This window comes from Mesoplodon bidens, assembly GCF_964165515.1.
Source record: "Mesoplodon bidens genome assembly, chromosome: 4".
NCBI lineage: Eukaryota > Metazoa > Chordata > Mammalia > Artiodactyla > Ziphiidae > Mesoplodon > Mesoplodon bidens.
The window spans coordinates 138,166,966-138,193,170 of NC_138160.1; the positions used below are offsets into that span (position 1 = coordinate 138,166,966).

General features: G+C 47.5%; 1 protein-coding gene across 3 annotated transcripts in view; it reads right to left on the reverse strand.

Moving 5' to 3' along the window:
- Positions 1–25,219, reverse strand: part of AKAP8L (A-kinase anchoring protein 8 like) — a 30,119-nt gene extending 4,900 nt beyond the window's left edge. Inside the window, exons 1-13 of one of the 3 annotated variants that reach the window (XM_081230669.1) lie at positions 25,098–25,219; positions 18,582–18,656; positions 12,396–12,428; positions 12,051–12,108; positions 11,868–11,948; positions 9,492–9,945; positions 9,304–9,400; positions 9,152–9,222; positions 8,761–8,824; positions 7,754–7,862; positions 6,158–6,299; positions 5,964–6,069; positions 5,596–5,726 (exon numbers count right to left, since the gene is read on the reverse strand). In XM_081230669.1, the coding sequence (XP_081086795.1) occupies positions 5,596–5,726; positions 5,964–6,069; positions 6,158–6,299; positions 7,754–7,862; positions 8,761–8,824; positions 9,152–9,222; positions 9,304–9,400; positions 9,492–9,945; positions 11,868–11,948; positions 12,051–12,108; positions 12,396–12,428; positions 18,582–18,656; positions 25,098–25,110 (1,434 nt within the window). In that variant the 5' untranslated portion in view covers positions 25,111–25,219. Of the gene's footprint in view, positions 1–5,595; positions 5,727–5,963; positions 6,070–6,157; positions 6,300–7,753; positions 7,863–8,760; positions 8,825–9,151; positions 9,223–9,303; positions 9,401–9,491; positions 9,946–11,867; positions 12,109–12,395; positions 12,429–18,581; positions 18,657–25,097 lie in introns of all 3 variants that reach the window. The other 2 variants (XM_081230670.1, XM_081230668.1) reach the window with 2 other exon arrangements.
- Between the last annotated feature and the right edge of the window lie 986 nt (positions 25,220–26,205).

Here is a 26,205-nt window from a genome sequence, read left to right on the forward strand (position 1 = left end):
TGCCCCGGTCCGGGAGGATCCCACGTGCCACGGAGCAGCTGGCCCGTGAGCCATGGCCGCTGAGCCTGCACGTCCGGAGCCTGTGCTCCGCAACGGGAGAGGACACAACAGTGAGAGGCCCGCGTACCGCAAAAAAAAAAAAAAAAAAAAAAAAAAGGCGGGGGGGGACTACTGACATTACAGAAATAAAAAGGATTATAATGGAACACTGGAAATAAATGTATGCTAATAAATTGGATAATAGATGAAACGGACATATTTCTAGAAAGACACAAACTACTGAAACTGACTCAAGAAGAAATAGAGGGAGTTCCCTGGTGGTCCAGTAGTTAGGATCACTCGGCACCTTCACTGCCGGAGCCCAGGTTCAATCCCTGGCCCGGGAAGTAAGGTCCTGAAAGATGCGTGGCGCAGCCAAAGAAAGAAGAAGAAGAAATAGAAAATCTAAATAGACCAATAACAAGTAAAGAAATAGAATTAGCAATGAAAAAAAAGCAGCTACCCACAAAGAAAAGCCCAGGTCCAGATGGCTTCAGGGGCAAATTCTACCAATTTAATACCAATTCTTCACATACTTCCAAACAACAGGAGGGAAAACTTCCCAACTCATTTTTTGAGGCCAGTATTACTTTTTTTTTTTTTTTTTTTTGCGGTACGCGGGCCTCTCACTGTTGTGGCCTCTCCCGTTGCAGAGCACAGGCTCCGGACGCACAGGCTCAGCGGCCATGGCTCACGGGCCCAGCCGCTCCGCGGCATGTGGGATCTTCCCGGACCGGGGCACAAACCCGTATCCCCTGCATCGGCAGGCGGACTCTCAACCACTGCGCCACCAGGGAAGCCCGAGGCCAGTATTACTTTGTTACCAAAACCAAAGACATCACAAAAAAAACACAGATGAATTATCTCTTAGGAATACAGATGCAAAAATTCTCAACAAAACATCAGCAAAGCCAATCCAACAACATATAAAAAAATTATACACCATGACCAAGTAGGATTTTTCCCAGGAACACCAGTGTGGCTTAACAACCCAAGTCAATGTAATATCCCATACCAATAGAATAAAAAACAAAAACCACATGAGCATCTCAATAAATGCAGAAAAAGCATTTGACAAAATCCAATACCCTTCCAGAATAAAAATACCCAACAAGATACGAATAGAAGGGAATTCAGCAACCAGATAAAGGGCACCTATGAAAAATCCACAGCTAACATCATACTCAATGGTCAAAGACCGATGCTTCCTCCCCTACCAAGATCAGGAACAAGAAGATACTTCTCTTCAAAATTGTGTTGGATGTTCTAGCCCGGGCAATTAAAGAAGAAAAAAAAAAATTAAACAGCATCCAGATTGGAAAGGAAGTAAACTATCTCTATTTGCAGGCAACTGATATTATATATAGAAAATGCTAAGGAATCCACTAAAAGAACTATTAGAATTAATAAACAACTTCAGTGAGGTTACGGGATAAAATAGTAACATACAAAAATCAATTGTATTGGGCTTCCCTGGTGGCGCAGTGGTTGAGAGTCTGCCTGCTGATGCACGGGTTCATGCACTGGTCCGGGAAGATCCCACGTGCCGCGGAGCGGCTGGGCCCATGAGCCATGGCTGCTGAGCCTGTGCGTCCAGAGCCTGTGCTCTGCAACAGGAGAGGCCACAACAGTGAGAGGCCCACGTACCGCAAAAAAAACCCAAAAAAACCCCCCAAAAATCAATTGTATTTTGATACACATACAAAGAACAACCCAGAAATGGAATTAAAGAACACAATTCCACTTATAATAGTATCAAAAGAATAAAATACTTAGGAATAAATTAAGAACTCCAAAAGTGCAAAACTTATACAGTGGAAACTATAGAACACTGTTGAAAGAAATGAAAGAAGATCTAAATAAATGCAAAGACACCCCATATTTATAGACTGGAAGACTTAATACTGCTGAGATGGCAATACTCTTCAAATTGATATAGAAATTGAATATAGTCCTATCAGAATACCAGCTGGCTTCTTTGTAGAAACTGACATGCTGGTCCTAAAATTCTTGGAAGCTCAAGGAACAATCTTGAAAAAAAAGGAACAAAAGTTGGAGGAGTCACACTTCCGATTCTAAATCTTCCTATGAAGCTAAAGTGTGGTAATGGCATAAGAATATAGAGAACAAAAGAATCAAGAGTCCAGAAATAAATCCATGTAGCTATGGTCAACTAACTTTTGACAAGGGTGCCATAGTCAAAATGGTAAAAAACAGTCACAGGGAAAAAATAGTTTCTTCTACAAATGGTGCTGGGACAACTGGAAAATCACAGGGAATAGAATGAAGTTGAACCTTACCTCATACCATATACAAAAATTAACTAAAATGCATTAAAGATCCAAATTATAGGAGCTGAAACTGTAAAACTCTTATTATAAGAAAACATAGGGGAGCTTCCCTGGTGGCGCAGGTTAAGAATCCACCTGCCAATGCAGGGGACACAGGTTTGAGCCCTGGTCTGGGAAGATCCCACATGTCACGGAGCAACTAAGCCCGTGTGCCACACTATTAAGCCTGTGCTCTCTACAAGCCTGTGCACCACAACTACTGAAGCCCGCGTGCCTAGAGCCCGTGCTCTGCAACAGGAGAAGCCACTGCAATGAGAAGCCTGTGCACTGCAACGAAGAGTAGCCCCCGCTCGCTGCAACTAAAGAAAGCCCGCGAGCAGCAATGAAGACCCAATGCAGCAAAAAATAATTAATTAAAAAAAATTTTTTTTAAAGAAAAGAGAGGGGTAAATCTTTGTGACCTTTTATATGACAATGGATTCTTAGATATGATACCCCAAGCACAGGAACAAAAGAAAAAAAATAGATAAACTGGACTTCGTCAAAAGTAAACTTTTGTGCTGCAAAGACTCATCAAGGTGAAAAAAAAACAACCCACAGAATGGGAGAAAATATTCACAAATCATATGCCTGATAAGGGACTTGCAGCTAGAATATATAAAGAACGCTTAACTTAAAAAGACCACACAGGGCATCCCTGGTGGTGCAGTGGTTGAGAGTCCGCCTGCTGATGCAGGGGACGCGGGTTTGTGCCCTGGTCCGGGAGGATCCCACATGCCGCGGAGCGGCTGGGCCCGTGAGCCATGGCCGCTGAGCCTGTGCGTCCAGAGCCTGTGCAACGGGAGAGGCCACAACAGTGAGAGGCCCGCATACAGAAAAAAAAAAAAAAAAAAAGACTACACAATTAAAAAATAAAGTATCTGAACAGACATTTCTTCACCTCTAAGAATGTAGACAGATGGCCAACAAGCCACTGAAAAGATGCTCCACATCAATAGTCAGTTATCAGGGAAATGGGAATGAAAAATACAACAGATACCACTGCACACCCACTAGAATGGCTGGAATCAAAAAGTCAGATAATAACTAGTGTTGGTGAGATATGAATGAATCAGAACTCTCATATGTTGCTGATGGGGATATAAAATGGTACAGCCACTTTGGAAAACAATCTGGCAGTTCCTCAGGAAGTTAAAATGTTACTATTTGACCCAGATATTCCACTCCTGTCTAAAAGAAATGATAATACATGTCCACACAAAAACTTGCATCATAACAGAATTATCCATAATAGCCAAGAGGTAGAAACAATCCAAATTCTAAAGAATGAATAAACCAAATGAGGTATGTGTCCATACAAGAGAATATTTTTAGGCCGTACAAAGGAATGAAGTTCTGATACACACTACAATATGGAAGAACATTGAACACATGCTAAATTGAAGAAGCCGATCACAGAAGTCCACATACTATGTGACTGCATTTTTATGAAATGTTCAGAATAAGCAAATACATGGAGACAGACAGTAGATCAGTGGTCGCCTAAGGCTGGGGGAGCATGGGGGTTGGAGTGATAGCTAAAGGGTATGGGTTTCTTTTTGAGGTGATGAAAAGGTTCTATAATTGACTGTGCTGATAGCTGCACAACTGTGAATATTATTAAAAACTACTGACTTGTACATCTTACATGGATGAACCGTATGGTATGTGAATTGTATATCAATAAAGCTGTCACCAAAATAATAATAATAATAATAATTAGAAGCTTTTTATTCACGTCTAAGTCTGGAATTTAAAAAAATATAGTGTTTATATTGAAACTATCTATAAACTAACTACTTCTGGTGTCTTCAAAGTAACTTTTATCACCCTTCCAATCCCCTCTACAGTTGCTGGTTGTTACAGCTGTTCTTTTTTTTTCAACTTGCTTTAGAATCAGTTTTGAGTTTATTTTTTGCTAGCTATCATTCATTTCACCAAGATTTTCCAAGTTTTAATACCATGCAGTGTCCACCCTCTACAATCTGCTCTCTGTTCTCTTTTGGTATACCCCTTTTATCAGCTCCCAACCCAAGAATCTCACCTTGGCAAGATCCCTACAGCTTCTCTGTTGCCAAAGCCAACGGACATGTTCCTTATCTTTCCATACCTCTCAATTGCATATGCCAATCCCAAATCTCCTCAACTACCCAAACCACCCAAGCCAGATCTCTAAACCCATCCCACTGTTGAGAATCACTGCACTAAGACCAGCGATGAATCTGATGGGCATGGAAAAAGGTTGAGAAATGCTATTTCTTACACCATTTTGCTGCTATTATCTGCTTATAAATCCCATCAGCCTCCTCCAGGGTGATGGCACCCAAGACTCTCTTTCTAGCCCAGACCGGGCCCTGAGCCTCTCAGCTCTTTCCCTACCGCAAAGCCCCACCACCCTCACTTGATCTCTAACAGACACCTCTAACCTAGGATGTCACCCATTCAACAACAAAAAACCCCCCACCTACTCTGGCTTCTGTGCTAGGCACTGGAATGCAAGACAGAATTTTTTCAATTTCTTGCCAAACTCGCTCCTTTCCCTGTACCATATACTGCCCTCCCCATCATAGCAGCACCACTGTCCACCAGCTAAGGCAGAAATCTGCGACATCCCAGACTTCTGGTCACTCCCTCATGCCAACCTCCTGTTCACTTCCTTAACACCTCTTCTATCCTGCCTGTCTCTTCATCTCCAAGGTGGAGGCATACCTCTGGCTTCATACTGCAGCAGTCCTTCCTTGATCCCCAACCTCCCTCCCACAACAGATGCCCGAAGTCTCTAGTCCAACACCGACTCTAATCCTACTGGTCCCCCACTTAAAAGCTTTGCTGCCTATAGGAGCAAGATCAGGCCCCTCAGCCCAGCCCTTGTGAACCTTGTGTCCAATACCTCCTCCAACAACACCTGCACCATACACTTCTCCCTGTTTGGTTTCTGAACCTATGTGGCCATTGACCCATATGCACATGGAGGTCACCATATCCCACAGACCTTACTTCTTAAGGTCTAGCTCTGATGCCACCACCTGCCAGGCAGAGTCCCCATTTCCCACCCCTCTCTCTGTAGCTTCGCTGACTGAACTGGGCTGGAAATGTCTACATCTTCCTGCGCCCTGCAGTCCCTGCAGTTTCTCATGGGTAAGCAGGGGTTATAACCCCAGGACCTCCCCAGTGGCCTCACCCAGTCAACCCACAGGCTGGTGGAAGGGCACTGGTGGCCACTCACCCTGCGGTTCCGGTTGTGATCCATGGTCTTGAGGTGCTTCTGAATGATCCCAAACTGCATGGGAATGAAGAGGTCACAGGCTGCACAGTGGGCTGCCTCTACCTTCTTCACAAAATGTTCCATGGCAATTTCTGTAGAGGGGAGAAGGAGGAGAGTTGCCACTGGTCCCAGGCACCTAAGAAAGACCCAGGAGTTGGGGGAAAACAGCAGACCAGCTCCTCACCTCACCCTGCCACTTCCACGTGGGCCTGAGGCTGTTCTCAGTGACCCTCCCTGGGGGAACAGAGGGGTGTTGTGACCCCACTCTGAGAACCAGAGGAGGGAAGGCTGAGGCCCTGCCTGATAGGACTGGGATGGAACCTCCTCACCTTGGGTCAGATCTTGGTCTCTATAGATCTGCTGGATCAGACCATCAAGGTCCTCCACGGTTTTTCGGAGCTCCTCTGTCTTCTTGGTCTTGTTGGCAACATAGTCCTGCCGGAGATCCCAAGGAGATATTAAGGTTTGTGTGGGCTGATCTATGTCCTGAGGGTAAAAGCAGCTGTACCACTCCAAGGCTCACCTGCAGAAAGTCAGCTGTCTGCTTCGGAAGCTTGGTGCCTACATACTTAAAGTGTTCCTTGTGAAACTTGCTGTCGAGGTGGCTGGCCATCTCATCCTCGTAAAAGGTCCGGTATTTGCAGAGAGAACACACAAACTGGATCCTGCCACAGGAGGGAAATGAGGGACTGAGACCAAGACGGTCCCAGGGAACAGTGCGGCTGCCTCACCCAACCCAGCTGCGAGCCCTGAAACAGGCCTTGCTCATGGGCCTGTGAAGTACGGTCCCAGCAGGGGGACAGGCTAGGACCAGTGGGGTTGGGAGTAGAGAGGGACAGAAAGTCTGCAGGCTGCAGTTACTGCAACGTAGGGGATACAGGGGAGGAGCTCTTCCTTCCCGTAGGCAGGAGGCTGAAGCCTGAGGCAGCAGCTGCTGCAACAGGCAAGGAGTCGCTGGAAGGTTGCCGGTGGGCATCTCTACCAAGGCTGGGCAGGAGCTTGTGTACTTGGCCCAGCTGGGGACCGGAAGGAGGATGCCCTGGCGTGAGCCAGGTGGCCCTGAGGTGCAGAGTGGAGTACGCAGTCCCGAGGCAGGGCCCGAAAAGGTGCTGCATCTTCCTTCTGGGGTCTGAGGGACTGAAAGGCCCAGCCCATCCTTTGCTCAGAATGCTTGGGGGTGGTGTCGGGAGGGATGGGAGGCAAGCAGGCCTGGGCACCTGCTGCCTCATCTTCCTCTTCTGAGAAGAGACCAGTCTGAGCTGGAAGGAGGGCGCCCGCCCGGCCTGCCAGAGGGCAGCCTGGAGTCACCTGAGCGAGGTGCTCTGTCTGGGCCTCGTGTCCACAGCAGAAGCCCGGGGTCTGGGGCCTGGGCCGGAGCAGGCCGCCGTGGCAAGGGGCGGAGGAGGCCAGCCGCCACCGAGGCCTTGGGGCAGGTCCCTACCTCTGCCGGACGTCCTTATCTGGGCCACGGGGTCAGCTTTGTCTGGAGAGCCCAGGGGCCAGGCGCCGGCGAGGCTGAGGAAGGTCCAGCAAGAGCAAGAGTCTGAGGCGGAGGAGGAGGAGGCAAGCGCCAGTGCGGGAGCCCTGAGGGCAGACAGACCCGACCAAGGGGCGTGAAGGGCTCAGCCGCAGACAGGCCCGGCCTGACAGGGCCGGCGGGCAGGGCAGAGGGCAGGCCCGAGGCTGCCACAGCCCACAGGTGCTGCCATCTCTCCTGAGCGCGGTGACGGCCTCTTGGCAGCTAGCTGGGGTGGCACAGGCGCCTTGGACCTTGAGTCTCTGATGAGCTGGCCCCCTCCCGCAGGGGCATCAGGCCCCCAGTGCACCTCGGGGCTCGTGCGCTGAGTGACCTAGTGCTGGAGCTTCTGGGCAACGGTGGTGAGCAGTGTCAGATCTCAGGCCAAAGTCGCTGGCGGTCGCCAGGCGGCCGCAGAGGGGCAAGGGATGAATCAGGCCTTGGGAGCTGGGCCTGGCGGAAAGCAGGGTCCATGCACGGCCGAGCAGGTGGCAGCTCCCAAGGGAGGCCAGAGGGCGGTGAGGCAGCAGAGCTATGGCCCTGCTCTCCTGGAGGCAGCCCCAGAGCGAGGCAGAGGCAAGGGGGGGGAGGGAAGTTGGTTACCTTTCCACCATGCGGTCTCGCTGCCGCTTTTTCTGCTTGTCCTGGCTCTTTTTGCCTGCCTGCAACTTGCGCTTGGTCTGGCCACTCTCATCCTGGGTGCTCAGGGCCCCTGTGGGAACAGAGGAGCACAGTTACCAGTTTGTGGCCTCTGGCTGGATTATCCACCAGCTACTCCAGAGGGTCCATTCTGAAAGCAGCTGTCGAGCAAGGCCTCTGGCTGTGAACAGGGCTGGGTACCCTGGAATGGCTGGGGAGTGATTTTGGCCTAGGCCCTGAAGAGGGGAGGACACGTGCTGACCCCATCACTCTCCAGGACATCTATACTCTGCAGAGTGGGCCACAGGGAGGCTGGAAGGCAAAGAGAGGCTGTCTCAGTGGGGACACTGGCACAAGTTCAGAGGGCCCAGGTGGCAGGATGCAGGAAGGCCTCAGTTGGGGCCTAAGAGCAGCCTCCAAGGGTAAAGGCCCCAAAGCTTGCATGGCCCTGCCCACCTCACATTGGGCACCGCGGCAACAGTAGGCTGAGGCTGGATTTATGGTTAGGTACCTGTTGGCGCTCATCACCTGAATAGGGGCACAGGGACTCCCAACAGGGGCTGTGGAGGTGCTAAGGGAAAGGACACACAAACCAGAGCCGTAAAAACTGCACCAAGGGTCCCGGCTTGGACACCAGCCCTTAAGGACTCGGAACTGCATGTTACTAAGGGCCTGAGGGCAGGGGGTGTGCCTGGGGTTCCCCCACACTTTTGCTTGCTGCCCCCACCTGAAGACAAAACCAGTGTACTAAGCAGGGGCCATCGCCACCCATAGCCTCGGTCTGGGAAGATTAGGGGCAGAGTGGGAAGGGGGTGAAGAGGGAGGTTACTCCCTACCAGCACATATCCAGCCACACAAGGGAGGATCCAAGCTGGACACATTTCTGCCAAAACCCTGCCCTTGGCTGGACCCCTCCCACCACGAGCACCTGGAAGAGCCACCCCAGCACCCAGGCCACTCAGAAGACTCACCTTTCTCTGCATCCTCTTTGCCTTCTTCCTTCCCGTCCTCTTTTCCCTCTTCATCGTCTCCTTCCTAAGACACATTTTCAAAAATTTAATGTTAAAGCATGTATAGCTGTTCATAACAGCTGTAAATGCCAAGGCCCTGTTCCAGGCCAGGCACTGAGCCAGGAGCCTCACATCCTCCCAACAGCCCTTGCACAGAGGGCTCACTCTGCCATTTTTCTGATAAGGAAATCCAACCTCTGGTTAGGCAGGCTGCCAGCAGCTTGTGCTCTCTACCAGACCTCCACTCCACCTCCTTGTACTAGTCATGTGTTCATGCAGAGATGATTCAGGCAGCCCACTGTTCACAGGCCTCACCTACAGACAGAGAGAGTGCAGGGCTGGGGCCACTTACTGCTCTGAAGCTCTTCTCCACAGCCTCAGCGCCTTCAGTGCCCTCTGCAGCTTCCCCCTCGGTGCCCTCATCTGAAAGGTTAAGAGGAAGCAAGCTCAGCCCAGGAGCCCCAAGGGGCAGAGGGCAAGGGTCATGCCAGTGCCTGGGCTCACCATTGTCTGAATCACTGTTATCGGAGCAGTCCGTCCGGGTGGCTTTGCTGTCGGGCTCGTCAGGACTGCCACATTGCTTTCTCTTCTTTTTCTTGGTCTGGGTCAGAAAGAGGGAGCAGGGTCAGGGTGGATGGCTCCAGGCCCCTCGCTCTGCTCAGTCACAAAACAGGAAGGCCTCCTCCACTCACCCGAAAGTCAGCTGTGGTCCAGGTCTTCCAGGTCCGTCTCATCTGTTTCATGCCATTGCCAAACCCAAAGCCAAAGCGGGAGCCACCCGGGAAGGTGCCCCCGCCACGCATGCCCTGGAACATGCCGTACTCAGGGATGATGTTCTGGGAGAAGAGGGAGGGCAGCCGGGAGGCACCAGGCATGCACTGGCCCCGGGCCCCCATGGGGTCTTCCCACACGCGCCCGTAGCCTGAGGCCATCGGCCGGCCACTCCGGGAGTCCCGGGCCCAGCCCTGAGCCCGTGGGCCAAAGGTGTCGCCACCACGCATGCGGAACTGGTCGCGGTAGGCATCATACTGGCCCTCGTAGGCCATTTCCATCTCAGGGTCAAGCTCGCCGTAGTCATAGCCCGACCGGTACAGATCACGCTCACTCAGGACGGACCTCGAGTCACAGGCCTCGTAGGAATCATATCTGCAGAGGCAGGTGGCAAGCATCAGGGGGGGCCTCAGGTCCTATCACCCTTCTGCTCCTGCCTGCCACGAAACCTCTCTGTCATGGGGACAGAAAACCCACTCCAGCACCTACCCCATTGATCCCCATCAGAGGATCAATATTTGGAAATGCCAATTTAAAAGGCCTCTCAGGAGCAGACTTCTAGAAGCCAGAAGGGCCTCTCAGATGATGTCCCCAAGCTTACATGTGGGCCACACCAGCTTGAGGACCCTAAGAAGGACTGACTATTAGGCTAAAGTAGATCTCAGTTAGGAGAAGAGACAGCCCACAGCCCACAAGAAACGTGCATGTGTCTGCGGCAGTCACAACGCCCAAAGTTGCTCCTCAAGGGGCGGAGACAAGCACCCCAGCATCCTGCAGTACATGGGCAGTTCAGCACATCAGTGTTTGTCCACTGGGGCTGATGACACCCATGAGAGGCTGCCAAACCCTTCAAAGCCCATCACCACTCGAAACGAAAAGGAAGACAAAACAAGGAATGTTGCCAGGAAAGACAATGTGACCTTGCCCAGGGACAAGAAAAAGAGTTCTTATGAGCTCATATCAACCCTAGAGCCCAGGATAGGGAATCACATCCTACATAGCAACTGGGAAGGCAGGCCAAACATTCTACCTGCACAAGACAGGACACCAGAGAGAGCCGTTCTAACCATGGCTGCAACCCACAGGCCCAGACCCCACATGTCTCTTTGCCAAAGGTGGGTAGTCAAGAAGCACCAGGAGCATGAAAGAAGAGGCCAGTGCTACCCAACTGCCACTCCATCCCTCAACCCTGCTCTCCAGCTCCAGGTTGCCACAAGAAGGTACATAGGCAGCTGGCACCAGCAGCAATGTCAGCTCAACTCACGGCCCCCCGCCCACCCCCTGCCTGCAATTTGGCAGTCTCAGCTCCAAGCACTATGACTGTCAGGCAGGGGATGTGCCGGGCATCCCCCAACACTTTCTGCTTGCTACAGAGCCCATGCAAGCAAAAGTCCCCTTGGTACCCTCCGCCCCCTAGTGGTCCTGGGGCCTCACTTGGCCCCATTAGTGCCTGGCCAGGCCCCTCCTTACTCTCTGCTCTCTCCCATTTGTCAGCTGGAGCCATTAGGCCACTCCACTCCATCCTGTGCCAGAAATACATGTGCCCTCCTCACTGAAACCTCTCACTAGGGCACAAGAACTTCTAGGCCAGCACCACTTCAGACAATGACAAATGCCCACAGCATGATGCTGTGGGGTAGGGCAGATCTGAGTGGGAGGCCCAGCTCCACTATTTACTCCTGGGTGCCTGTGGGCAAGAGGTGTGACCTGCCTGCGCTTCACTTTCCCCATTTGCAAAGTGAGGATGTCAACAGTTCCTCATGGGCACTTCTGAGGCTCAACAGATACATGTTTATAAGGTACTGAAGAGTGGCCAGGACATGCCCACATCTTCCTTGTCCCTTATGTGGGATGCCCAGCTCACAGTGGTCAGCCTCAAGGGTTCATCCCACCCTTCACACCCAACCCAACCTGTCCTGCCCTGACAGAGCGCAGGATGTAAAGTATCTGAAGAATGTCAAATGGCTGTCTCCAGAGGGAAGAGCCATTTAACAATGCTCCTGAGAAGAGCCACTCGGAGGGTACAGTGAAGCCAGCCCAGTCTGGGCTTGTTCCTCTCTCTAAAAGCTGGAAGAGAGGCTCACCATCAGGCAATGGGGGAGGAGGGAGGGAGGAGGGGACACAGGCCAAAGAAGGGAAGTGCACTGGACCCCAAGCAGTCTCTGGGAAGCCCCCAACAGCAGAGCAAAGAAGGAGAAAGTAGATATAAGAGGCAGTTCAGAAGAGGGAGACGCCAAGGGGCAATAGGCAGGAGGTGACCCTGCAGAGCCTCAGCCCCTAGGCAGGTGCCCACTCACCTTTCTCCACCTGAGCCGTACACGCCTCCTTGTATCATGTCTGTCTCCAAATGCGGCACCATATCTAAGCGTTGGTTAATTCTGGACAAAACGGAATCAGCACTGGCACTACTCATGGCACTAGGGTTTGCATTTGTGTCAGAGCTAGGCATTTCCCAAGAGTTTGAAGTGGCCATACCATACCCATAGTTGGTGGTGTTATCCTGGCCATAGCCATAGCCATAACCATAGTTCTCGTAGCCTGCAATGAGGGAGACAGAAAGACAGACAAGACGGAGGGGGCGAGGAGAGACAGACAAACACAGAGACAAGGACACCTTCGGTCACAGAGACAAGACTGGATCTTAGCCACCTAAGGCTGGGTGGGCCCTAGTTCATACTAATAAGGCCTCCTGGGAAGGAGTAGCCAGCTCCAGGGCACCTGGGACCCCCAAAGGCAACCCCCCCCCGAAACAAGCTGGGCAGTGGCAGAAAGACTCAACCAGTTCAATCCCAAGGGAGAGGAGAATGATCACGGATAACACTTGCCTCTGTTTGTCCCAGAGCTCCAAGTTCCATATCCTACAAAAAGTAAAAGAGCAATTACACCTATAATTGCTTACAGTACAGTGAGAGTTTAATTCAGGCACAAAGACAATGATTCCTAGAACCTGAGCAGTTACAGGAGACTGAACCTCCCCTAATTGAGAAGCCTTGAGCTTGACAGCACTACATAAATGACCCAGGCCACCTGCTGCCCTGGTGCCTGACCTTTCGTGGTTCTGACCGTCTGCTATTTAAGGAACCTCCCATTCCTAACACTCTCAGCTAAGTAATTTGGCTCCTATATGCCTTCCTTAAAAAGTCAGAATTGGGGGCTTCCCTGGTGGCGCAGTGGTTGAGAGTCCGCCTGCCGATGCAGGGGACACGGGTTCTGCCCCGGTCCGGGAATGTCCCACATGCCGCGGAGCGGCTGGGCCCGTGAGCCATGGCCGCTGAGCCTGCACGTCCGGAGCCTGTGCTCCGCAACGGGAGAGGCCCCAACAGTGAGAGGCCCGCGTACCACAAAAAAAAAAAAAAAGCCAGAATTGGAAGATTACTCTTGCCCCTGGCTAAGCACCAATCAGAGGAGGAGGAGAGCAGTTTCCAGTGCCTTACACTGACTTTGTGCTGTACAAGAAGCTCAGCACAGAACTCATACCCACTCTGAAATCGTGTCAATCAAATCACCTGACAAAGCCATATGGAGCAGAGAAACTGCCCTAGTCCCTTAAATGTCTGTCTTAACAGGGAGAACCACCAAACACTTGAATTGTGAGTGTGCTGTGCTGGAACACATAAGCAGAGGGGGACAAAACACCATTCCCAGTTTGAGAAAAGCTGTTGAGAAAACAATCTGGATTATAAACTAAATATGCTTTGGATTTTATTACAGCATGTAAGAAAAATTCATTCCTTCAGAAACATAAAGCCACTGAAAACTGACAAAGTGCAAAGCCAAGAGGGACCTCTGAGTCAAGCAGACATGTTTCTTTCCCAAAGGAGTCCATTAGAACAGGTGACCACGTTTCCAGTGCCTTGGGTGAGACCTCAGAGTTACCTGCTACTCCACACTGTCTACCCTGCAGACAGACAGGTCATGCTCATCCCAGGGCAGGGGACCAACCTCAGTGAGACGGAAGTGTGATGAACAACAGAATCCAGCCACAGGAAAGCAAGACTGCATACACTGAGAAGATGAATCAGAATGAAGGGGGGTGGGGGCAGGCTGAGATCCTACACTCAGGTTCCTCCTCAATCCACTGCACAAGCGAATAGGGAGACACTGGAAACCAGCAAGGAACTTTAGACGAACACTACTTTAATGAACCATGGGCATGCTAGAGCTCACAAAGCAAAAATCCTCTTCAGCTGGGGAAACCAAAGCAAGGGCTTCTCATTCATTTCTTTATTCAACAATTATCATGCTCAGAGGACACAGAACAGAGGCTGACAGTCCTGGGCACTCCTCAGGCCCAGAGCACTGTGTGTTAGAGGAGACACTAAATAATTAGAGCAGCAAGGGACAGCAGCTGGACATCATGTAAGGAGTGAGTGGTGAAAGAGGCATTCTCACAGGCAAGGAGAGAGGCTGGCAGAGCCATACAAGGAATAATGCACTTAGTCCCAGCAGCTAACAAGAGCCTGGCCACATGGCTGTTTGCACCCAGGACAGTGGACACTACCTATTCAAAAAGAGACAGGACTGGGAGGCAAATGCAGACCCATGGGGGTTATGCTTGTGAGGCCAGAATAGGATGTCCCTGCCCCACCCCAGGCTTCCGCTACTGAGGACTTGCCAGAACGGAGCAAAGAAGCACAACGAGAGGAAGCAGGAGTGAGCATTAATGCTGAACACAAGGACAGGTTGGTGGCTTCTATGACAGGGGCAGGCAAGCACTCCCTATGTGCTACTTGCTATGCCCAGAGCAACCTAGACTCCCTGATGGGCTCCCCAACCAGGTCCCTTTTTAGGGAGGGGTGAAAATCTTTGTCTACACTACGTTCTTTGGCGACTCCCTGAGACCTGACCCTTGCAAAAGAACATCGGAACTAACTTCCATCCACAGAGATGAGACCAGAGTTGACAAAAGAGAATTTTAAGAATATAATTTATTTTAGAAAGGAAACAACAAAAAAAAGAGAGAGAGTAAAGAAAAGGAGACAGTCGTAGTAAACAATAAAGAGCACAAGTAGACAACAATGTAGGGACTTCCCTGGTGGCGCAGTGGTTAAGAATCTGCCTGCCAGATGGGCCTACAGTCTGTCATACAGAGTGAAGTAAGTCAGAAAGAGAAAGACAAATACCGTATGCTAACACATATATATGGAATCTAAGAGAGGAAAAAAAAAGGTCATGAAGAACCTAGGGGCAAGATGGGAATAAAGACACAGACCTACTAGAGAATGGACTTGAGGATATGGGGAGGGGGAAGGGTAAGCTGTGACAAAGTGAGAGAGTGGCATGGACATATATACACTACCAAACATAAAATAGATAGCTAGTGGGAAGCAGCCGCATAGCACATGGAGATCAGCTCGGTGCTTTGCGACCACCTAGAGGGGTGGGATGGGGGGGTGGGAGGGAGGGAGACGCAAGAGGGAAGAGATATGGGAACATATGTATATATATAACTGATTCACTTTGTTATAAAGCAGAAACGAATACACCATTGTAGAGCAATTATACTCCAATAAAGATATTAAAAAAAAGAAAAAAAGAATCCACCTGCCAATGCAGGGGACACAGATTTGATCCTTGGTCTGGGAAGATCCCACATGCTGCAGAGCAACTAAGCCCGTGTGCCACAACTACTGAGCCCGTACACCTAGAGCCCGCGCTCCACACAAGAGAAGCCACTGCAATGAGAAGCCCGTGCACCGCAACTAGAGAAAGCCTGTGCGCAGCAACGAAGACCCAACGCAGACAAAAATAAATAAATTAAAAATAAAAAAAGAAAACAATGTTAACATTCAACTTCAAGGTAATAGTTAATCAGAACAGATTACTGCCAACCTACTCAGTGAGATCACATAGGCATCAAAAAAGAATCTAAGCCTTATGCTGCACAAGGAAATGCTTCTAACAGTAAGCAAAACAAAACCGTAGACACAATTCTAGCCACCTGTAAGTTATTCAACTACCTAAAGTAACTATGCTGACAAAAGTTAAATATAAAATGGTGGGATCTTGGTTGACTGTTTTTCAAAATGTTATTTAAATGCTGTTATATTATTCTTGCAATCTGAGCCAGAAGGAAAAGTAAAAATATTCCTATTGCTTCACAATATGATTGTCTATGTAAAACTACTCCAAAAAATCTACAAAAAGAGTTACTAGTGAATAAGTAAGCTTAGCAAGGTTTACTACAAGGTCAATATACAAAAATCAGATCTTTACATACCAGCAATGAACAACTGGAAACTGAATTTTTGAAAACTATCATATACCATAGCCCTAAAGACGTGAAGTACTTAGCTGTAAATCTAACAAAATGTGTGCAAGATCTGTGTCTAAAAAACTATACCACTGGGACTTCCCTAGTGGCGCAGTGGTTGAGAATCTGCCCACCAATGAAGGGGACACGGGTTCGAAACCTGGTCTGGGAAGATCCCACATGCCACGGGGCAACTGGGCCCGTGAGCCACAACCACTGAGCCTGAGCTCCGCAACAAGAGAGGCCATGACAGTAAGAGGCCCATGCACCAGGATGAAGAGTGGCTCCCACTCGCCGCAACTAGAGAAAGCCCTCGCACAGAAACGAAGACCCAACACAGCCAAAAATAAATAAATAAAAATAAATAAATTTATATATATATATAAAAAGAATGTACAGCTTCTCTTTAATTCCTAAATGAAGTGACCATATCACTTAAAAAAAAAAAAACAAAAAAAAAAAACAGGGCTTCCCTGGTGGCGCAGTGATTGAGAGTCCGCCTGCCGATGCAGGGGACACGGGTTCGTGCCCCGGTCCAGGAAGATCCCACATGCCGCGGAGCGGCTGGGCCCGTGAGCCATGGCCGCTGAGCCTGCGCTCCGCAATGGGAGAGGCCACAACAGTGAGAGGCCCGTGTACCACAAAACAAACAAACAAACAAAAACCCCCCAAAACACAAAAAACTACACCACCAATGAAAGAAATCAAAGACCTGAACAAATGAAGTGGCATACTGTGTTCATGTACTGGAAGTCTTAATACTGCTAAGATTTCAATTCTCCCAAACTAATCTATAGATTCAAGACCATTCCACTCAAAATCTCAGCAGGAATTTTAATAGAAATTGACAAACTGATTCTAAAATTTATATGCAAAAGCAAAGGAACTATGATATCCAAGTCAATTTTGGAAAAAGAACAAACCCAGAGGATTCACATTTACAAATTTCAAGACTTACTATAGTGATCAAGACAGCAAGGTACTATAGGAAATTCAGACCCAAAGATCAATGGAACTGAATTAGAAGCCAGATACAGACCCACACGTATATGTTCAATTAATTTTCAACAAAGGTAAAAAAGAATCTTGACCTATACTGCACACTTGGTAGAAATATTAACTCAAAATGGATCACAAAATAAAAGCAAAACCTAAGACTATGAAACATCTAAAAGAAAACTTAGGAGAAAATCTTTGTGGCCTTGGGCTAAGCATAAATTTCATAGATACACCACCAGAAATCACGATCTATTAAAGGAAAAATTGGGACTTCCCTGGAGGTCCAGTGGTTAAGACTCCACGCTGCCAATGCAGGGGGCGCAGGTTTAATCCCTGGTGGGAGAACTAAGATCCCACATGCCGCGTGGTGTGGCCAAAAGACTTAAACAAACAAACAAAAACAAAGAAAAGACTGATTGATGACTTGGACTTCATCAAAATGAAGAATTTGTATTCTTCGAAAGACACTGTCAAGAGAATAAATAGATAAGCTCCAGTCTGGGAGAAAATATTTGCAAATGGCACATCTGATAAAATGCTCTGTACCCAGAATATATAAACCTGAGGGAAAATAATTCAAAAAAAGATGTGTAATGTGGGACTATGTCTGATTAAAAGGGTTGAGGCAGGGAGGGCAGGACAGAGAAGCCATGCAAACCAAGTTTCTCCTTATTTATGAACTCCTTGATACCTCCTTACTCATTTTCAGAACTTTTTTTAAAGTATTTTTTAAAATTAATTAATTTATTTATTTTTGGCTGCATTAGGGGTCTTCGTTACTGCACGCGGGCTTTCTCTAGTCGTGGTGCACAGGCTTAGCTGCTCCATGGCACATGGGATCTTCCCGGACCAGGGCACGAACCCGTGTCCCCTGCATTGGCAGGAGGATTCTTAACCACTGCGCCACCAGGGAAGCCCAACTTTCAGAACATTTTAAATCTCCCCCACCCCTGCCCCGAGACTATCTGCTAATTCTTCAGGGAGCTTACTTATGTCCACTTAATCAGTGACTCCTGAGGGAATGTGACTGTGTAGGCTTAGTCTTTCCCTAGACGTTGGCAGTAAAACCAATAACCCATCTCAGTAACCAAGGCAAAATCCTTTAAAGAGGGCTCCTTCTTGACAGACAACTAGGGTCACAGATCACAGAAGGACAGCTTTACTGGCAGTTCTGGGCTGCTGAAGGACACCAACAGACCATCTATGGATCCTGTCAGGTGGCTACTTCTGAATTAGAGATTTAGTGTGTCTGTCCAGAGTTGAGAAATCAATGAGAAACCTTCTCTCAACCCTGTGTGTGAGGAGCCTGCTGGCCTGACTGTGTCTCTAAAGGCCTGCTAGATTCAGACAGGCAGCCTCTCCCACACTGGAGTCTCATGCACTACCCTGGGGCTAAGTTAATGGCTTGGTTTCTGCTCAGACCAATCCTTTGGACTTTGATTGGCCGTTCTCCTTCCCAGACCCTCAAGGGTATTTTCTGAAGCCAGATCTTTGTCACAGACCACAGGTATTTCTAACAAAATGTCAAAGAGTCAAAGGAACAAATCTTTTACAGCCCCAAGAACTCCAGCTTGCTCAATAACAGACATCTTTCCCATAATTCCCCAAAGGGAAGCACTGGCTATTCTAAGAGCCCACCATACCATTTCACACAAGTTTGCCTTTGGAAAAGACAGTGTGACAGCAAATAAAACACCAGATTGCTCTGCCACTAGAAGGCAGAGCATGCACCCTCCAATTCCCAGGGGCCCACACTTACCATAATCACAGGTGGGTTGAGCACTTGTTTCTGAGTATGTAGAATGCAAAGTGGTTTCAGATCCCTGGACAAAGCCTAAACAGAGGTACAGTGTGGTTAATTTCCCCAAACAAGTTGCATGAAAATGATCTAAGACTACCTTTCAGTGGAGACTGGCTGGCAGACCCTCCTGTCACTGGAAAGCCACCAAAACCTCTAGCTTCTGAACACTTTAATTACACCTCCAGAACATATTAACCAATGGAAAGGCAGGCTATGTTTAACTTGCTATGCCAGAAGAATTGGATAAACACTTTTAAACCTTCAAACTAGTATCCTGTTTTGATAAATGGGTACCCAAATTATTCAGTTGAATGAGGAAAATATTTATATCAAATCACTGAAAGGTGAGCTCCAATTCAAAAAACAATGGGGGGTTAGTTTTGAACAATGTTAAGGTAAATAATACCTCTTCCATTCCCCCAAATCTGAAGCCGAAACGGCTTTGTATTATTTAATTTTCCCATAAAAAAATGTGTGTATTACAATTACCTCTCAAAGGTAACTGTAATTTCAATTGCATTGGGGTTAGCATGTTGACATGGAAAAAGTATTATAGGTTATACATATAATTTCTTATCTTCTCAACTCTCATACTATTTCTCAACTTAAAATGAATTAGTACCAGGTAAGGAAAATCTGAACCTCTACCAGAAAATACTGCTCTCAAATGCTGATTGTAACAGATTATGATGAATCCTGACACTATCTTTAAAACTACACGTTTAAAACATTTTTTAAATGATTTACACTTAGCACTGAAATTATGACAGACACCATAAGGGGCAATATTTGCCTGTTCCCATCAGCGCCAACTCATGACCTAAAAATTAAAGCCAGCACCTCCAGTAGCTTATTTACAACAAAAGCACACACAAAGTACCTTTCCCTGGGTAGGCATTCATATATTTGTTGACACTCTTTCATGTTCATTTCTTTTCTTTTCTTTTTTCTTTTTTGGTATAATACTGAATGTTTATTCAAGACTTGTATGTAAAACATTTACAAATAGTCCCGTGAAGGACTCACAAATATTTCAAATTTAGGATGTGGATTTAACATTCACAGTGCATAAGGCGAAAGGTATATCAACTATGTATCTGCAACTTAATGTGACAGAGAATTTTACTTTAGCAAATACTTTCTTTACATTGAGGAAAATGTCCTTAAACATAACTTCTTTAATTTTAGTATACTCAGAGTAGGGAAAAAACAAGGTCTTTTTATACAGGTCTTTTTAAAGGTCTCAAGAATTAAATAAAATTGACTCCATAGATCATGGTTAAGAAACACATGGTAAAGAATGGTTTCAAAATACTTATATTTTTGTTTTCAATTAAATAAATTCCCCCAAATTGACTTTCTTTAACAACAAATAGTCTTTATTCCACTTGATAACATTTTTCATGTTAAGCAACATTATATGCTTGTCTTCTTTAAACATTTAAAACAATTAGGACATAGAGGCATTATCTAAAGTTTCAAACTGATAGTCAGTTTACACACCTTCATCTTATGATTAGTGAATAAAACAAGGTACATTCTGCTGTGAATGTAATGAGAAAAAGTACTCTTACAGCAATAAAGTAGCCCTACCTTGTTACCATTACTTTAATTCCACCACACAGAAGGCAAAGAAAACAATTCCAATACTTCAATATCTGCCAAGGATGATCTATGGCCCTTGGAGTATATGTATGTGTGGACACCCCCCCCCACATCTACGTAAATATATATATCTGTATGTATTTAATCAATACAACTGGAAAGATCACATACAACCATGAAAAAATACAATAAAAGCAATAAATGAAAAACACTAAATGAATAAAAGTTAACATAAGCCATAGGAGATTTCAGAAAAGGGACAGTTCCATGGATAAGAGATTAAGACTTCAAGGTGAAGGTGAGATTTGTTCTGAACCCTAAAGGACAACTGTAACTGCGAAAACCTGGGAGATGAAGGTAGGATATTCCAGCATCAGAACTGTGAATTAAGATTTTTAAAGACGCATGCTCACCAAAGCATTTCAGTAAAACAAAAATGGGAGATCACAGTGGAAGGGGGAAAAGAGGAATCTATGGAGGAGACCTCATATGCCGTTAAATTTGAACTTGATTCTGGAATTACCAATGAACGATTAATGGAATTTTAAACAAAGAAATGATATGATCAAAGCAGCCCCTTCAGGTCAAAAGGCGGGTATGCAGGCAATATTGGACAAGGAAGAGGCTGAAGGCAGTAAGTCATAATCAAAATGGTTTGGGAGAAAGTGAGGGGGGAGGGGAAGGGAGGTCCAAGAGGGAGGGGATGTGTGTATGCGCATGGCTGATTCACTTCACAGCGCAGCAGAAACCAACACATCATGTTCATTTCTTAAGACCATAGCAACAAAGATGACAGCAACAGCAGCCAACAACTTAACAAGTGTTTCCCCTGCAGGGTGCTAAGAGCTTTATGTGCATTATTTCATTTCATCCTCACCACAGCCAACAAAAGGGACAGGGCCAAGACCCTTACCCTGCAATTCCAAAAAGTGTTCTCCTCAAATGTGGTGTCAACACTCATTTTGGGGCAAAACTGACCTGTGAGGACATTTTTTATCTTTCTTCATTTAATTACAAGGTGCCGCCCCAGACCCCAGTGCAGGTGCTGTGGAATGTCCTCTCAAGCTAGAATTCCAAAACACACCCAGCTCCAAGGGTTTCAAATAAGGATCAGTGGACCCACACTTTACCTTTACTTCTCAGAGGAGAGAAGTGAGACTGGGCATTGGGGAATGAAAGAGCCAGTGAGAGAAGTATACAAATCCAACATTTTTTACCTTCCCTAATTAAAGAGGGCACACTGGAATAGATTCCCTCCAGGGACCCAAGACCTTCCTGAGATACTTAAATCTTAACCCTTGATAATCAATAATTGTACACAAGAAACACTGAAAGCATTCTAAAGATGGCTGACCTGTGGGGGAGGCTCACAGGGTAAAAAGTACCTTACAGGGGCCTTTTCCACTGTTTGCTCAACTAGCTTCTGGAAACTTGTCTGTTCAGCAATAGTGCCACTGGCAAAATGGCTCCAGACTTTAGGTAATGTGGTTGGTATGTACTGCAGCTGCAACTGGAACCTACCACAAGCTAACAGAAATACATACTGGAACCCAGTACACGAAAGCCACGGAGCAAAATATCTATGTATATTCAGGGGAGAGGGGGGCCTGATTCTTCCCTGGGAGAAAGGAAAGACAATCCATCAAACCTTCAGAGCTCAACGGCAAACTGCTCTAGTTCTGTCCTCCCCACATTAATATTCTTTTCCACAATACTGTCTCCAGGGCAGGACTTTCCTTAGCCAGTTATGCTCCAATTGTGAACAAATTCTTGTCTGGCTGAGATATCGTTCTCTTCTTAGTTCAATTTACCAGCTTGATAAGCTCTGAGTAAAAAAATAAAATAAGCTCTGAGTGAAAAAAAAGAAATAAAATAAGCAAGTTTTTGGTCATATAAAGTGAAAGGTCAGACCATGGATTTATAACTCTGTATCACAGCCCCTCCCTCTTGGCCAGCCTCTCTGACACCCTTTTTGTTCAAAAATACACAAAGCTTCTCATTTTTATTCTTTTCCTTCTTTTTTTAGAAGGGGATTCTTTGAAGAAATGATATTAAGTGACAAAAATTAGAGGGCAATTGGAACTGGGTTAGGTTGCCCCCAACCTTTACCATCTGGTGATAACCAGCCTCCAAGATGGCCTCCAATGATTCTTGCCTCCAGACATTATGTTGTCTCTTCCCAAACTAATAGAGATAGCCAGTGTAACCAAAAAGATATTGCAAAAATGACTGAGTGTGACTTCTGAGACTTCCACCTTGCTCTCTCTTAGATCATTCACTCTGGGGGAAATTAGCCAGCATAGAGTGAGTACCCTCTAGTAAGCCTGTGGAGAGGTCCAGATGGTATAGGAACCAACAGCCAGCACCAACCTGTCAGCCACATGAGTTTGAGTCACCTTCAGCCTGAGTCAAGCCTTCAGATGATTACAGTCCCAACTAACATCCAAAATGTAACCTCATGAGAAATCCCAAGCCAGAACCATCCAGCTAAACCACCTGTGCATTCCTAACACACAGAAAATATGTGAGATAATAAATGTTCCTATAAAAAGATTACTAGCATTTCAGACCTTTGTTTGAAGACCCGATTCTGGATTTTTGTCCTGTTTTTCCACTGCTCCCATCTCCCCCTCTCAGTGCTAGAAATGGAACATTCTTTCTCAAGTACACATAAAGAAACTAGGTTCAAAAAATGGACAAGTTATCAAAAAGATAAATTATTTTAATCACCTTCTATGCTTACTAATAATGGTAACATTTGTTTCAAGGCCTCCAGAATTTCTCCTTACAGGCAAACAGTTGTCTGAAATGTGATATAAAATGCCTCTGACTTTATTTATTTATTTTTGGCTGCACCGAACAGCATGTAGGGTCTTAGTTCCCTAACCAGGGATTGAACCCGTGCCCCCTGCAGTGCAAGCGTGGAGTCTTAACCAATGGACCACCAGGGAAGTCCCTACATGCCTCTGACTTTGGTGGTCTGCTTCTTAAAAGGGAAAGACTCACATTATAAAGCTACTGTGCTTTTCAGTTGATCAAAATCAAGGAAAAACTAATCATTACCTTGGCTACCTCAGTGCCCACTCAAAGCCAGAATTACAGCCTATAAGATGTGGAGTTGAAATTCAGAATTGGCCATTTGTGACCTCTCTAAACTCAGTTTCCTTGTCTATAAAAAAACAAATGGTCCATTATTAAGCTACCCCACAGCCCCCCACCATTTACCCCTGGTTTCTTCAGCAATCCTGCCCCTGATAACCACAGAACTGTCTTCCAGTTCTCAGGAAGATTTGGTGAAAAGGATCACATCTCAATTCCAGATACGTCAGTAACAACCCTACTGACTTTCCTCTTGAACCAGGAAGGGTACACAAAGGCTAGGGCAAGGTTGCTCAACCTTGGCACTACTGATGTTTGGGGCCAGATAATTCTTTCCGGTGGGGCCATCCTGTGCACTGTAGGATGTTTAGCAGCATTCCTGTTCTCTGTCCACTACATGCACTAGTAGCACTCCCATCCCAAGAAGTGAAAACCAAAAATGTCTCCAAACGCTGCCAGTGTCCCCTGGAGGGCAAAATTGCCCCCGGTTGAGAACCACTGGGCTAAGGGATGGTTGCTTTAAAAACTGGAGTTCTTGCCAAGCTCCTGACCTGGAGGGCTAACACTACCTTCTTGTCTAGGCTAACATAAAGCAGCCTATAGAGCAGCCCCAGAGACTCAGGTTCCATTCTCAGTCCTAAAAACATTCCAAGTAGAATGCAGGTTACCCAGCAACCACACACGCTCACGCCTGCAATACCCCCATTACAAGGGAGGCTCTTGGCTGAGAAGCCTCATCAGTTATTCCCAAGGCAAACTCAGACAGCCTTTGAATTCATCCTGGGATGATCTGCAATCACCCAAGCATATCCTACGGCCCCTTCTCTAATCTCATCATCCCCCCTCTCCCCTTAGCTCAAGGCCCACTGATCTCCTTGGCTGATCTTTTAACAAGTCAGGCAGTTCCTGCCACTGCGTCTTTATGTCGAAGGCCCCCTGATATCCTTTACTCCCTCATTCCATTCAGGTCTCTGCTCAAATGTCACCTCTTCAGAGGTCCACAACCACCCCATGTAATACAGCGACCCCCTCAAGGTAGTGACCACCCCACGATATATACTATGTTTGTCTGTTTGCCAATTATGGTCTGCCCTTCTCTATAAAACGCTTGAGGAGCTCTTGTCAGTATTCCAGTGTCTATTCAACCCCGACACGATGAATTTGACAGGTGTGGAATGAGTTAACGTGGAAGCTAGCCATTCCCCACAAGGCTCAGGCTCAGTCCCTAAGGACGCGAGATTCCCACTCAGCCCAAAGCCTTCATATATTGATTTACTCATCACCCCCCGCCCCGGGCCTGGCGCCTCTCCCAGCCTGAAGCAGATAAAAGCGGGGGATGGTGCGGGCAACTGCGGCATCTGCACGGAAACTGCGCGGGGAACAGTATGGCAATGGCGACCGGCAGCCGAGTCAGCGGACTGACCTGAAGGGCCGAGGCCTGAGAAAGGGCGACCTGAGGCGTCGAGGATCCAGGAGGCTGGGCCAGGAACGCAAGAGAGAACTCAGGCGCCAAGGCCCACGGACACAGACGACAGAAGCCAAGACTTCTGGCGGCCGAGAGCCGGGATCCAAGGTTGCCAACACAGAGAACTGAGACGCCTAGGCGTGAGGGGCGCGAAACTGAGGCGACGGGCCTGCGGCGCCATTTTGTGACCGCAGAGAGGGCAGTGTCCAAGCCCCGGGGGAGGCACGGATGAGCCCGGAGCGGCTCTGGCACATCCCTGTCCCTCCCAACCCGGACCCGACCCCACACCACCCTGCCGGGCCCACCTGTGTAGCTCATAGCAGTAGCGACGCTGCACCCGAAGACTCAGGGAGCTGCTCCACGCGTCAGAGGCCGCGAAAGCGGCGACAATCCCCCTGGCTCCGTCTACACACAACTGAGCCCCGCCTCCCGACCTCATTGGCTCGCTCTGGACCCTGGCTTCACGCCTGTTGGATGGCTCTGCTGCCCATCTCGGATGTCCTTATGCCAGTGGCTAAAGGTGGTGCCAATTTCGTGAGAGCCCCGCCCTATTCCCGCCTCCCGTTATCCCGAGACCACAGTGATTGGCTCAGAGGAGACAGCCTGGAGGTGGAATCCTGTGGAGTTCGAAGGGGCGGAGCTGTGCACTACGGAAAGACCTGAGGCCCAAGCGCAACCAGGCTGGAGAAGGGCCTGTGCCCTGGAGGCCGGCAGGAGGGAGCCGGATCTAACAGCGCAGGGCACACCTCCAATCCCGGATCTGCCATGGGGGTGCTGTGCCAACCTACGCTCTTTCCTAACTTCTCTGGCCTTGAGCTCGAAAACGAATACGGGAAAACCATGTTGGAATGAAAATTACAACTAAGCGCCAAACAAGATGCTGGGCTCAAGTTCAAATACGTGAGATAACGTATGCAAATAACTCAGTCCGGTGCCGGGTGCTCTAAAGAAATGTTACATTTTGTTATCCACTGTTACATAATGATAACAAGTATATAGCATGTTTATATTATATATTTAATAACTATATTTGTATTATCATTTCAAATGCCCCCTCATACCTGTGAGGAAGTTTTTTTTTTAACTCCCGCTTAAAAGATAAGAAAACTGAGGCTTGGAATTCATGACTTGCTCAGGGTCTTTGACACTTAAGTGTCAAAGCTGGCACTACCCCTCTAAACCCCTCTCGGTTTCTTCTGGACTTCAGAGATCCTGCAGTAAGTAGCCCAGCCAGGCTCCAGCTCTGTCCTCAGCACCCTCACCGGGATGTGTGGAATACACTGTCAGAGACATTTCATAACTTCTAAGAGATGACTTGACAGAGCTACAGACATTGAAAATCATACTCAGTCGTGCTTGTGAAAATTCAAGCTGTATGACTTTTACATTTTTTTTGTTTTGCTTATACTGCTA